This window comes from Sciurus vulgaris, assembly GCF_902686455.1.
Source record: "Sciurus vulgaris genome assembly, chromosome: 15".
NCBI classification, from domain to species: Eukaryota; Metazoa; Chordata; class Mammalia; order Rodentia; family Sciuridae; genus Sciurus; species Sciurus vulgaris.
This window is the reverse complement of record NC_136476.1, coordinates 39,322,807-39,335,777: the sequence shown is the minus strand read 5'-3', so window position 1 is coordinate 39,335,777 and position 12,971 is coordinate 39,322,807. Positions and strand designations below refer to the sequence as shown.

At 35.9% G+C, this 12,971-nt stretch overlaps 1 protein-coding gene across 1 annotated transcript in view; it reads right to left on the bottom strand.

The window, feature by feature from the left end:
- Positions 1 to 12,971, bottom strand: part of FOCAD (focadhesin) — a 377,113-nt gene that overhangs the window by 109,865 nt on the left and 254,277 nt on the right. Inside the window, exons 19-20 of the mRNA XM_079112425.1 lie at positions 7,950 to 8,076; positions 3,264 to 3,449 (exon numbers count right to left, since the gene is read on the bottom strand). Coding sequence (XP_078968551.1) covers positions 3,264 to 3,449; positions 7,950 to 8,076 — 313 coding nt within the window. The remainder of the gene's footprint in view (positions 1 to 3,263; positions 3,450 to 7,949; positions 8,077 to 12,971) is intronic.

Sequence of the window (12,971 nt, the reverse complement as noted above, 5' to 3'; positions counted from 1 at the left end):
TTTCCAAAGTGTTGGGTGACTTACATTCCAATCAGCATTTCTGGTTGTTCTACATATTCACCAATATAGCCATCCCTTGGTATCCATGAGGAGACAGAATTTGCATATAATCTATTCACATCCTCTGTATACTTTAAATAATTTCTACTTTACTTATAACACCTAACACAATTTAAATGCTATAGAAATAGTTGTTATACTGCATTGTTTAGGAAATGATATTAGGAGGGAAGCACATCTTTTTCTGAATATTTTCCATCTGCAATTGGTTGAATTCACAGAAATGGAATATCACAAATAAAGTACCAACTATATTTTGTATTTTCCATTCTTTTTATTTTATCCAGTCCAGTTGGTATTATAGTATTTTATTGTTTCCAACAACCCCCTGCCCCCATACCAGGGATTGAACCCAGGGGCACCTAACCAAGGAGCCATATCCCCAATCTTTTTTGTATTTTATTTAGAGACAGGGTCTCGCTAAGTTACCTAGCACCTCGCTAAGTTGCTGAGGCTGCTGTGAACTCCCAATCCTCCTGCCTCAGCCTCCTGATGTACTTTTAAATTATATTTTTCTGATGTTAATGAAGTTCACCATCATCACCATTGTCTCATATGTTTACTGGACATTTGAACACCCTCTTCTTGAAGTATCCATTTAAACCATTTTCCTGTTTTTCTACTGAGTATCTTTTACTCATTGATTTGCTAAAGTTCTTCATACATTCCAAATGAGTCCTTTATCAGACATATGTTGTAAATCCCTTTATACGCTCTCTTAACTTGCCTTTTCACACTCCATTAATACGGTGTCATTAATACATGTTCTTAATTTTAATATAATTAATTTGCCATTGTTTTTACAATTAGAGCTTTAAATTATAGAAATACTTGTAGAAAAAATCACACCTTCTCTCCACAGTGCTGCAATGTTACATTTACCGTAAATCTAGTGACCTTGTGTGTGTGTCTCTGAATGTCCTGTATTCTTCATTGGTCAGACTGTCTGTCCTGGCACTAATACCACACTGTCAATTACTGTTGGTTTATAATAGATAGGTCTTTATATCTGATAAAGTATATCATCCTATTTTGTTATTTTTCCTCAAGATTGCTTGGTTATCTTGGCCTTTTACATTTCCACACAGATTTTGGAATCAGCTTATCAATTTCCAATGTTGATTATGATTGAGTTGAATCTACATATTAATTTGGTGAGAGCTTACATTCTTAAGTATAGATTCTAGTACATAAACATGGTATACCACTCCATTTATTAATATTTTTCCTCTCAATAATATTTTGTAGCTTTCATGACATAGTTTATAAATTTGTTTTAGGTACTTGATATTTTTTGATGCTATTATAGTTTTTAAATTTCATATTCTGTTTGCTATAAAATTTCATATTCTGTTTGTATATAAAAACAAACAACTGATTTTCATATGTTGACACCTTTGTATATATATTTGGAGCAGTCTTGAATTTATTTATTAACCTTAGTGATTAATCTACAGATTTTGGATTTTCTATGTAGACAATCATGCCTTCAAATAATAACTATATCAAACTATTTTTTATTTTCTATTTTTATTGTTTTCTTTGATTAATGACTTACTTTAAAGGATACAGTTCACTTTCCAGGCTACTGTAGATATTCTGGTTATCTTTTTGTTATTTATTTTTAGTTTAATCCAATTGTAATCTAAGGATAGATTCTAAGTGACCTCAATATTGGTTCTTCATCTAGCAATTCTGGTAAATTTTCCATGTACTGTTAAAAATAAGATGAATTCTTTGATTGTAATATACAATAGTCTATGTATATATATATATATATATATATCAATATGTTCATAGTATTAGTTATATATATTGTAAACTTACTGATTTGTCTGCCTGCTCTGCTAGCTAGTGAAAAAGAAGTTTTCACTATTATTGTAGGTTGGTCTGTTTCCTCGTTCATTTCTCCTCATTTTTAAATATATTTTGAAGCTGTTATTTCATATACACCAATTAGAACTGTATTTTCCTAATGGAGTGACTTCTTTATTTCCATGAAATATCCCCTTCATTTCTCAGTTCTCTTTCATACCTTTAGTACTATTTCTTTGTATGTCAGACAGTGTATAAAGAACTGCAGATGCTATAAACAATCTTTACATTCATCAGAGAGTAGTTTTCCTCTCCTTTGTCAGGCAGACTGGGTAAAGAACTAATTGATCTTAGTTGATCTTAGTTATGCATGATGGCAGTTTTGTGAAATCTGTCTACCTCGATTCAGTCCTGTTCCTAGGACATGTCATTATCCTTCTATTCCCCCTTCCCCATCCCCTACATCCAACATTTTTAACTGATCAATCATCTCATGGGTCTTTGACTTCTCAATCTGGCACGATTATGGGAGAGTCAGGTCTGCCCTCTTATATCTATCTCTTTAACCTTCCATCTCATAAATTATTAAACCCTGGCAAATATCTTAAGGAAGAAACAGATTCTCTGTTCAAATTCCTCACATTGCTTAGCACCAAGTGAAGGCCAAGATCTCTGTTGGTTTCTCCACCTCCTGCACCAGCCTCTTGCTAGGTGGAGCCTGAAGGCGCCCACTCCAGTTGTGGCCGTAATTCACAAGTGCACCCAGGTGAGAGCAGCTGTAGATCTTCACTATCAATTCCCCACTCTCTGCGGCTTTCAGCTCTTCTCTGCTTTTTTTTCAGGTCTATTTTCTTAGCCAGTCTTTGTCTCCTAAGCATCACAAGGCCTAAGACCAAAGGAGATTTCACTTTGCCTTTCAGAAGCCTTTCAGAAGCTTTTCAACTAACTTTTTAACTTTTAGAATAAACCCAAAATTGAAAAAAAAAAATTTTCCTATGAAGAAAATCTCCAATTTGCCAACCTAGTCTCATGACACCACTAAAATCCCCACAGGTTTCTCTTTCCTCCAGCAGGCCAGGCCTCTGCCTGGACCATCCCCTAAAGCTAACCCACAACCAGAATCTGTGAATTTCCCCCAGTGGAGAAAAAAAGTTCTAAAATGTTCATTCCATTCTGAAATTTTAGCCCATCTATGCCTTTGCTTCTACAGTTCTCTGACACCTTTTATAAAATGTGATTATTTCCTTTTGATTTTATCCAGCTGTATCTGGATATTAGCAATAGCAATAGCAGCAATGCCCTGCCATAATCTGTTAAACTCCTACTTTGAAGGAAAGTTAAATCAGAATATCAAGAACCTATACCTTGATACCACACACTACTCTTACCTGCCAGGCCAGGTTTCAATCCTGGTTGCTTATTCGTTTCATACATTTTCAATATAAAATTGGGGATTCCTGCTATGGTCTTTCCTTGGTCTGAACGGATACCTCCTTTTAATGCTGAGTGGTAGATCCCACGTGGCATATTCACCATTTCTTGCTTCACAAGTGATGTAAAAAATTCCTCCAAAGCTGAAAGTGGAGAAAAGAAAATGAAGTAAACACAGTGTTCTGGAAGACAGACGTTTATTCTTAATTCATGTCTGAGCATCTAAGCTGTGTATCAGATTGCACTTCACACGGTAAAGACCCTTGGTCCCCACATGACTTCCTTAGTCTTCACCATTTAGAACATGGCACCAAGTTATTCAAGCTTAAAAACTGAGGAGTCATTCTCAACTCCTCATGTCCTACGTGTAATCCATTAGCAAGTCCTTCTGGCTTCCCCTTCAACGCATATCCCAGATCCATCTGTTTCCCTCCATTTTCATTGCCACTTGCCTAGTTATCATTTTCTCTCTTCCTCATAAACACTAGTGTAAGAACCAGTTTCTTGGTTTCTATTCCTACAAACCTTCCTCTACCGGGAAGACAGAATGTTATCATTCCCTTCTCTAACATCGGCTGACTTTTCACTGCATATAGAACAACTTCGCAACCTCTGATCATGAATGAGGGATCATGATCATCCCTCTCCCTCTTACCTCATCTCTACCACCAGCCCTTTCTCTCCATGTTAAAGCCACACTTCCAAAGGGTGTCTTTCTATTCCTCAAAAACACAAAGTTGATATCTTACTTAGGGCTCCTGAACTTTTTGTTCCTTCTGCCTGGAACACATTAATCCCAGATTTTCATGTGATTTGTTCTTTCTTGAACTTTGGGTTTTTCAAGGGAAGCATTTCATGACCAGTCATCATTCTGGGTAGTATTAGAACAATTATTAAAAAATGAATTTGATAGCAGTATGTGTTTATATTCAAGTGTCATTTTCCTAAGGACCACTAGAGGTTGCCCAATACAGAAACAAAGAAACATTAAAGGTAAACAAATCACATCAAATGGTAAACAAAAAAGGAAATTGCTGCATATAACTCTTGAAGGAACAAAAAGCAAGGATCCACCTCATTTTACTGGAATTTCATTCTGTATATTCCTATCTAAAAGTCTCCTTTAAAGTAAAGGCAGCAAGTGCTTGCTGCAGCACCTATTATATGCCCAGTTCTACCCTCCCTTTACAAAACTCTCCTAGATCCAACCAAGCTTCTCTATTCAAAGCCCAGAGAATACCTGTGTGAGATTTCCATTTACTTATCCAGATCTATCCTTCTTATTCTCAACACTGTGCCCTGCATAAAAACTTCTAAGAAACACATCAATAGCCTCCCGTGTTCTCTGGTTTTTGTTGGCTTCAACTAGTGAGAGACAATGGCAGGAGATCAGAGGTTGAAACAAAGTGAGGTCAGAGAATGCATCCCCCAGATACCTTCCAGCAACTGCTACAGTCTGCATCTCTCCATAAGGCCCTGATGTCCTAAGCAGCTCTTTTTGATAGAGATGGCTCTCTTATTCTCCCTCCCCTTAGCTGCTCAGGCCAAGGGACATTAATCACTCTAGGGTGATGCAAAATTCCCCTTAACTTTGATAACACAATTGTAAATAGTTCCTTTATTAAACTTTCTTAAATAACTCCAGTGAACATGACCCTCCTTTCTGTTATGACCTTGATTAATGCATTATCTAAACACAAAAAGGTGAACAATATCCAACTGCACACCAAAGACCCCAATTCCTGCATACTAAGGCATAGGTATAAACTACTTCCAGCTAAGTACGGACTTTTCAGAATGTGTCTATGAAGATTTGTTGTGAAGATAGTGGCACTATGGTAAGAAAGTAACTCTGTCCCTTCTCAGTAAGGAAAGGATTCCAGTAAAAGGGACACACACCAAGGAAGAGGTACGCATCTGCAAATGGACTCAGTCTGAAATGGATACTTGTTCACCTACCAAGCTCCACAGCAAATTGAACAGTCTCAAATAACTCCACCCAGAGAATGTTTTAAATGAAGTTAAAATGCCAGGAGACTGAATGGAATTAACAGGCAGAGCACTCTCTTTCCCTAGCAAGCAACTAGGATTTTTTCCATTGTCTTAGAGTCTTGCCCTCATCTCCTCCTCACAAATGACCAGAGGAGAATCTGAAAAGAGGCTGAAAATCTGTAGGATGACAGACACATTTTTCAAACAACCCAAATGGTCTTCAAAAAGTGAGTGCATAAACAAACTGTAGTACATCTTCTCAATGGAGTACTGCTCAGCAATTAAAAACAAACAAGTAAAAACAATGTCAATTGATATAGACAACTACTTGGTAATGACCTCAAGTACACTATCCTGAGTCAAAAAAGCTAATCCAAAAACTCTACATACTGAAAATAAGTAATAAGATCCAAATAGGTCTGTAGTATGGTTAATAATATTGTGCCAATGTCAATTTCTTGGTTTTGATAACACATTAGGGTTATGGAAAAAGTGATCAATAAGAACGGCTGAGTAAAAGGTACATGGAAACTCTCTAAACTGTTTACAACTTCTTAAAGTCTAGAATTATTTTTAAATAGAACATTTTTTAAAGACTATACTAATAACATCCCTACTTAAAACCATGCAAATTACTGGATGTACTCTGCAGCTGCTTTGTGTTCAATTGATAGGAATCAAGAGGAGAAAAGGGCCGGGTCCACTAAATTTCAATGCAATCCACTTTTTTGCCTGCAGCCCCTGGTGACATCATATGTTATCCAGCCCATACTCTGTGGTTTATATTCCTAAGGCTGGTGCCTTTGTCCTGGCATTTTAGTTCTGTAGTAATAAGGAAAAGTTTGTCCATGGTGATGGTTTGCCAGACCTAGCTGGCATCTAGACCACCCAACTGACTGAATTTTCTCAAACAACCACAGTTGTTGATCTTGATCCCTCCCCTTCTCAGGGAAAGGAACTGGTAACCATCAAACCCACTCCACAGAAGAGCCAGAGGCCACCGCAGAACTACAGGCACTGGGAGGACAGACACAACTGTGCAACTTGACCACCATCCCACCTCTTTCTCAATACCCCGGTTCTCTAGTGCCACAGGGCTGCAAAGGGGAATGCATGGAATAGGGAACAAAGTCGCTTAAAAAGCCCAGAAGGCCTTCTGACCCCAAGGTTGTCTGAGGTACAAGAGGAACTATGGGTGACAGGGAGTTTGCCTTCCTCAAGCTTGAGTTAACCCCAGGGAAGGTTCTAAATTCCGAAGAGCTATGAGATAGGAAGTGGGAAAGAAGATAGAGAAAACAGTGAGCAAATCTTTGAGGCTTGTTTTAAACATCAGGGAAAACAGGTGAAATTTCTGTGTGAGTGGTACCCTTCACTTTTTCTCAGTAAAAAGAAGGCAGGGACTGAGGACAGGAGATTAGTCTAGAAATAAATAATATATTTTGCTCAGTTTCTCAGGAATTTCCACAAGGAAGAAGCTTAAGATAAGAAACTTAGGCTAGCGTGATGATGGTAAAGATGGCATTTGTTCTCACTGAACTTCATTTTCAGAAATCAAACTTTTAATCCATACGTATTCAAAACTAGAACAAAAAGTGAAAAGTAACTAATACTGAAAAGTTACTAAACGCTATGGGTTAACTGGAGAATTTTTAATTATTTTTTAATAATCAGAAAATAAAATTTAAAATAAGGTAAAATCCCAATCACAGTTCACAAGCAAACAAATTTCTCAGATGGGACCATCTATAGTTTCCTAGGTAAGACATAGTAATAGAGGCATGTGAATATTTTTAAATATGACATCTACATAGAATGAATGACTACCACATGTATGCACTGGACTAATTTTTTTAAAGCTAAAGTCCTATAAGCTTTTATGCAAAGTTGAATGCCTACACAATTTGAACCATTTTTAAAAAGTGTTCATTTATAGCTCTCAAACATCTATAATATCTTTGGATTACTTAAACAATAAACTTACAATGATGAAACTACACAATGAGTCTCTAAATAATCTAATGATCTTTTAATTTAACATATTAACAGAGGTATTAATTAAACAAGCAACCTAAAGTCCCACAGCAAATTTGTCTTATAGAATAAATTTAGCTTTGAAAATAAATTTTAATTGTCAGTGAGATCAATTGTTTAAACTAGTTTTCCAGTTCAATTTTACTCAAGTCCAGTGGTTTTTGGTGTGTTTTGAACACTGCACTTCCTCAAGCAGTCCACATAGGAGAGTTGAACACTGGACTACCTCAAGCCGTCCATATAGGAGAGATCTAGCATTTCAATTAGACAGGAATACCTTACATTAATCTACAGTATAAACATATCACCAAAAAAAAACAATAAATCAAGCAGGGTGTGCTGTCACACACCTGTAATCCCAGCAGCTCAGGAGGCTGAGGCAGGGGATCTCAAGTTCAAAGCCAGCCTCAGCAACAGTGAGGCACTAAGCAACTCAGTGAGAACTTATCTCTAAGTAAAATACAAAATAGGGCTGGGGATGTGGCTCAGTGGTTAAGTGACCCTGAGTTCAATCCCCCAAACCTCCCCTCCAAAAGAAAAAAGAAAAAAAAAAAATACAATAAATCAGATGGTAAAATCACTGAAACATGCTAGCTTCCCCACCACCAAATAGGAGTCACCTGGTAAAACCAAAGGAGCAGTGAGTGACAACAGTTTCAGATAGCAAGGACCAGGAATTGAAAGATCCACATCCTCCTCGTCTTCATCTTCATCCAACTCATCAGGAATTGGGATTTCTGGTCTTATCTGAAATAATAAAAATTATAGAGAAGATGATACTAAAGTAAAATATGTGAAATCTTTGTGTTTTTTCTATCTGACAAGATTTTAAAATTGTTAGATTTCATCACTATATTATGTCAAAAGGCCATTAAAAATAATTTTTTAAAAATCTATTTCCATTCCTAATTGAGTAATAAACTCCAGTTGTCTTATCTAATACAATCTCAGATCCATTTAAAGAACTAACAGTAATAAAAGGAGAAAAATCACCATAAGCCAGCATAATCAGCAATGATTGCAGAAAATTAAGGAAATTCTACATCATCCAAAAATAAAATGCACTGACATATTCAACATATTGAACTTCTATGGCTTATAATTATTTACCTTATCTGAATACTTTAAAAAAAAATTGTAACTCCAGCTATACTTCTATGAAAAAGCTTAAAATATTCCAGTAGAAAAATAGCAGAGATCAGGGAACAACAAAAGACTTCAGTTGACTTTTTTTTTTTTTTTTTAAAGACTTGGCAGTTTGTTGCTACAGAATATAAAAACAGTAAAATCTGTAATTGGTAGCTATACTTTATGGTGTCTAATTTGCATTTTGAAGATTTTTGTGGTTGCTCTGTGATTAGTTAGGTTTGTGTGAACCAAAAATAAAAAATGTAAAAAGATTACCACTATTGTAGTTTCCACAAGATATAACTGTTAAGCAATTAATTAAATTTTTAATACTTTCAATGACATACCATCATAATGCCCACATGGAGATAATTAAGCATTAGGGGAGGAAATCAAAATATATAAAAGTGGTTGCTATAACCATAAAGTTCCAGAACCCAGTCATTACCATTAGCCTGTCTCCCGGAGTTATTTTTAGAAATAATTAACAATTCCTGCAGACTGCCTTCTTCATAGGTCCCCAAAGCACTGTTTCATTTAGGAACTGCACTGAGTCAGGATTCTTGCAGAGGGATAGAGGAAAACAGAGGAAATGCTTCTCCTAAGTATAATAATCTCAACTCCAATGAAGCCTTTCAACCATAACTAGTATCCTCTTCACTAGTGAAGGAAGAGTGAGAGCAACCTGACCATCTGATTACTTTCCAAGACAAGACTTAATATTGAACCAGCTACACCTACAGAGAAAATATCATGTACGAACCAAGACGTTCACTGACAACAACACATACCAGAGATAAACTGGCAGGTTCACAATCCCTTTTGGTACTGACAATTAGGGTTTCCCAAGTGTCTCTGGTTTGCATATATATACTTGGAATTTTCTAGATTTACTATGATCAAGAGTTATCTTAGAGATTCTAACTAGTTCTAGTATACTGAAAAGTCCTAGGAAAAGTAGTTGTTTCTGTGCCCCTCAGCCTCACTTCCTACTTTCTGACACATCATAGTTCTTTGGGAAACAGAATCACTGTATGGACCAGCAATTCCACTTCTAGGTCTTTAACCAAGAGAAATCAAAACATAATCACACAAAAATCTGCACATAAATGTTCACAGTAGTATTATTCATAAGAGCTCCAAAATGGAAGCAAACCCAGCTGTTCATCAATTGATGAATATATAAACAAAATGCGGCATATCCATACAACGGAATATAATTCAGACATAAAATAAAGTGCAGATACCTGCTACACATAAATGAACTTTGAAAACACTATGCTAAGTGAAGGAAACCAACCACAAAAGAGTGTATCCTATATGCTTCCATGTATAGGAAGGATCCAGAACAGACAATTTTATAGCAACAGAAGGCAGAGCAAAGGTTTCTTAGGGCTGGGGGTTGAGGGAAAGGGACAATGTGGATTGATTATTAATAGAGTTTCTTTTAGGGAGAAAAAGATTCTAAAATTAAAATGTAGTTGGTCTGTGATTAAATGCACAGTTCTTTAAATATACTGAAAGCACTGAGATGTATAGTTTAAATGAGTGTCTGTATGGAATGTGAATTACATGTCAGTAAACCTGTCTAAAGAGAAAGGAAGGAGGCCGGGAAAGAGAAGAAAGATGAGCCACACAGGTTTTGCCACCACCTCTACCAGAAGGAACTGTTATGAACTGGTGTAGAGAGAATGCCGAAGGACCAAATGTTTTCAGAATTATTTACTGTAAAAGGGATATCATTTTTATACATATTTTATCCTATCTAGTCCTTCTGCTTAATCAACCTAAACAGTATTCAGGCCATCAATATTTCTAAAAGACACCAGAGAAAGAGCTACCAGGTAGAGGATAAAGAAAATTGATCCACCCATCCAATTTATCTAATTTCACATTCAAGCAACTGGGTGCCTATATTAATGTACCTGCTATGCAATGAATACCATAAGTCTACATCCTGAATTTGCATAAATTATTACAAAGAAATTACAGATGTACTATAATTTAAGTACACATAATAAACTCCATATTCTTATAATGATATGATCACACCTTCATTTTTTTTCTCCTCAAAGGTGAGTTAATTGTCTTGGACAAATTAGCATTTATTATTTGTTTGACCTCCATTTCATTATATTTTCCTCCTTCTCTGCTCACTTTTTAAAGAATTACTTGTTTCAGTTTCCCTATGCTAACACCAGTATCTTCCTTTGGATTGTTTACAACAATTGAATAAGTTCAGCGTGAGTACAACCAGCAAAAATCAAGGTCTTATGAAAGAATACCTGTTGAAGTCATAAAATTTTGGCAATAGGATTCCATCAGCTGCTAAAACACCCGGGAACAACTGCATATCCATTTAAAGCACACATGCAACAACAACAAAGCCCTTCCAATTATAGCTAAGCTGTGTTGAAAAAACTTAAATGGAAAGCCAAAAAATATAAGCTGACAAATTACTTTTCGAATCTGCTTCAAATTGAATACTGAAAACCTTAGCCTACAAAATGCCTTACCCTGTTCTGAGCCAGATAACCTTTCAACCACCTTTCTGTGTGTATAACCTATGAAAATCCCAGAGTCTGTGCATAAACAGAGGATTTTAATTTGGAACATGTCAAGTATCTGCATAAATTCAGTTAAAAAGAGAAACAGCTTCTGATGAATGCAGTGACATTCACTTAAATCAAAGCCAAACGGGTTACGCCATATTTATACCAACCCTAGACGCATAATGAGTTCTTTTATATTTCTTCTAAAATTAACTCCAGAAATCAACAAAACAATCTATCTTAAGATCTCTATAATAAAAAGTTTAATTTTTAAATAGCTGAAGATTTTTAATGAGTTTGAATCAGAGAAGGGAATCAATATCTTCTATCTAAACACTTATCCATTACTCTTTTACCAGAAAAACCATTGTATGTAGTTTTATTTTTTCTCCCTCCTTTGAGAGGGCAGTAGTAAATAAGGCAGGGCAGATCAGTAAATAGCTTTTGAAAATAAAAGAAATACAACTAAAAAGGAAAAATCATTCTTGTCTATTTTTTCAACATTAGAATCAATAAGTCCTCAAAAAAGTCCCCCCAAATTTTTGAACCAACTTTTGATTTGCATTTTAAGGGTTCACAAAGACTGTTAATAAACAATAAAACACATGCATTCATTCAACACCCCCAGCTCATAAAACAGGATCTAATAGTACACGTCCAACAAATCATTACTAAACTAATGCAAATGTTAAGTGTTCATCACCTCTAGTCACATAGAATGTCCTAATAACAAGTCAGTGACAAGAAAGATGAGTTAATGGATATGGTATTGAAATCCTCAGCTCACGTGGGAGCTCATTCAGCTCTACTATCCACTGAATGTTTTCCATCTTGCTTTAAATGAACTGTTTCATTCAGCCCCACATCTTCCTTCTGATGTCTGACACTCCTCTCATTCCTTTTATTCAACTTGTATGTTAACTTTCAACAAGTCATACACTATAAATTGATTTCCACCAATCAACAAGAAATACTTAAGTTAATTTAAAGAAAAATTGTGCTTACCAAAGTAGCTGAATTATAATTTACAAAGGTAGCCATGTTTTTATGGATATGTTATTTTTAATTAATTCTACTTGGAATTCACCGTGGCCTCAAAGTTTATTTCACAAGTTTCCACAAGCAGAAAGAAAGAATGTGGATATAATTTCACTGTAAGAGTATACAGGAATTTTAAGTCTTATGAGTAAGACAGTTGCCTTTGGTGCAGAATGAGTAATCTCTGACAACAAAGAAGAATCTTAGTTTTTACATTATAGAAGTACCTGCCAAGCACGGGCTTTGGAAACATTGGAAAATACACTTTTATTGAAAATAAGCCCATTTCATATCACTGCTATCACCTATAAGACAAGAGATGGCTAGATCCTTAGCCTTTGGGGACTTGTTTGGGATATGAACACGTTGAACACTTTCTAGACCTTTAGTGTTCAGGTATTCAAAGAACCAAACTGAAAATAATAGATAAAAGGAAGAATGCATGATTTGGTCTGGAAAGCAGTGATTTTTGGTGAGGTCCTGTATATCAGAGCCTGGGAGACTGAAGTGGGAAAAGACCTTCCAACCACTTACATCACCTCCTCACAACCTAAGTTGAGACTCTCCATCATGGTGAGCCACTGCTACTTTTGGAAGAAGGATATATCTCAGAAGAGGATTAATACAGAAAAAAAGGTAGAGAAATATAGCTACAAAAGAATTAGCCCTACAGCATTGCTTTACTACTCTTTGCATTGTGATGGTGGAGGCCCAAATAGATGGAGATGCTTATACCTTCCAGCATAAATATTAAGCTTGGTTCAGAAGACAGGTGCCACTGTAGAAACCACCTTGCTGCCAAATCAGTGTGCCACCTTGAACTTCAAATTCAGGCATGCTCTGTGGTAGACTAAAATTTTCTACCACCTGTGCAGCCAAAGATTTTCATTTGTGATGTTAAAAAAATACCAAGTTCAAGATGGC